Source organism: Emiliania huxleyi, assembly GCF_000372725.1.
Source record: "Emiliania huxleyi CCMP1516 unplaced genomic scaffold EMIHUscaffold_319, whole genome shotgun sequence".
Lineage (NCBI taxonomy): Eukaryota > Haptophyta > Isochrysidales > Noelaerhabdaceae > Emiliania > Emiliania huxleyi.
Genome location: NW_005199608.1, coordinates 65,296 through 66,673, shown reverse-complemented (window position 1 = coordinate 66,673; position 1,378 = coordinate 65,296). Strand labels below are relative to the sequence as shown.

The following is a 1,378-nucleotide window of genomic DNA, read 5'->3' as shown; positions in this document are numbered from 1 at the left end:
CATCGGCTGCTTTGCGGACGGCCGCATCGTGCTCGCCGACTTTGGGCTGTGCAAGCTGTGGAAGGTGCGCGCACTCCGGGCCGGGCTGCACGCGCGCGCAGCACACTCCGGCGGCGAGAGACAGCAGCGCGCCGCACACTCCATGCCGTGGGGCCAGCACGCGCGCGTGGCGAGCGTCGCAGCTTGCCACCCGCCCGGAGCGGCGACACTGGTGGACTCCTCCATCGCCACTGCCGCCCATACCTAGCCTCGCCGCCGCCGCCGCCCTCGCCGCCACTGCCCTCGCCGCCACTGCCCTCGCCGCCACCGCCCTCGCCCCCACGCGCCGTCACCGCACCCCTCCCCGCCCCCACCTCCCCCCTCGCCTCCACCGCCATCCCGGCCATCCGCCGCCCTCCGCTTCTGCCACGGGGAGAGCGACTGGCGGTTCATGAGTAGCGTATGTGCCTCCCTCGCCGCCGCGCAACGCGTCTCGACCTCGTCTCAACATCCCGGCCACCGCAGCCCCTCCACCAGCCTCGAGTCCCATACCCCTGAGGTACCGAACCCAGTCCCCTACCCCCACGGTACCGAACCCCCCGCCCGGTTGCAGGTTGACTCTGCCGCGAGCGACGACGAGCGGCGCAAGCTCACCGGCCTCACCGGCTCGCTGCGCTACATGGCGCCAGAGGTTGCGCTTCAGGAGCCGTACAACCACAAGGTGTGTGTGTGGGGGGGGGGGGGCATATGGATCACCGTCACGCACCACCAATCCATACTGGGACGTACGCACCCCCCCCCCTGGAAAAAGAAATCACTGTGGGGTCGGGACCGAGCACACTGGTGTGAACACGTCTCGAACCCACACTCGGGGACTCGACCATATGAGGAGAGATGAGGAGAGATGGGTAGAGATGGGGAGAGGCAGCGCCATGCAACCACAAGGATGGGAGGGTGTCAGGCTCTTCGCGGCGAGGTGTGTCTCCTCACGCAGCCTCGCCCTGCACACAAGGCGGAGGTCTTCTCCTTCACCTCTCTGCTCTACCACTTTCTGTCGCACCAGAAGCCGTTCAGCTGGATGACTCCCGACACGTTCCTCGCTGATGCGTGCCGCAACGGCAAGCGGCCGCTGCTCAGCGGCAAATGGCCCGGCGACGTACAGGCGCTGATGGCAGCGGGCTGGAGCAGCGATAGCAGGGCGCGGGCCCTCTAGAAGCGAGACCATGGCTCTCGCATCCCCGCCGTATCCAGCGGCATGCACTGCCCTCTCCTCCCCTCGCCTCCTCTCTCCTCTCCTCTCCCCCCCTCTCCTCTCCTCTCCACTCCTCTCCTCTCCTCCCCTCTCCTCTCCCCTTCTCCTCTCCTCCCCTCTCCTCTCCTCCCCTCCCCTCTCTCCCCC

At 68.3% G+C, this 1,378-nt stretch overlaps 1 protein-coding gene across 1 annotated transcript; it reads left to right on the top strand.

Moving 5' to 3' along the window:
* Positions 1-430: 430 nt before the first annotated feature.
* On the top strand, positions 431-1,192 carry EMIHUDRAFT_240917 (hypothetical protein; the record flags this gene model as incomplete). The annotated part of the gene is made up of 3 exons (XM_005774187.1): positions 431-439; positions 593-700; positions 992-1,192. The coding sequence occupies 3 exons, from the start codon at positions 431-433 to the stop codon at positions 1,190-1,192; spliced, it is 318 nt and encodes a 105-aa protein (XP_005774244.1).
* Positions 1,193-1,378: the final 186 nt, after the last annotated feature.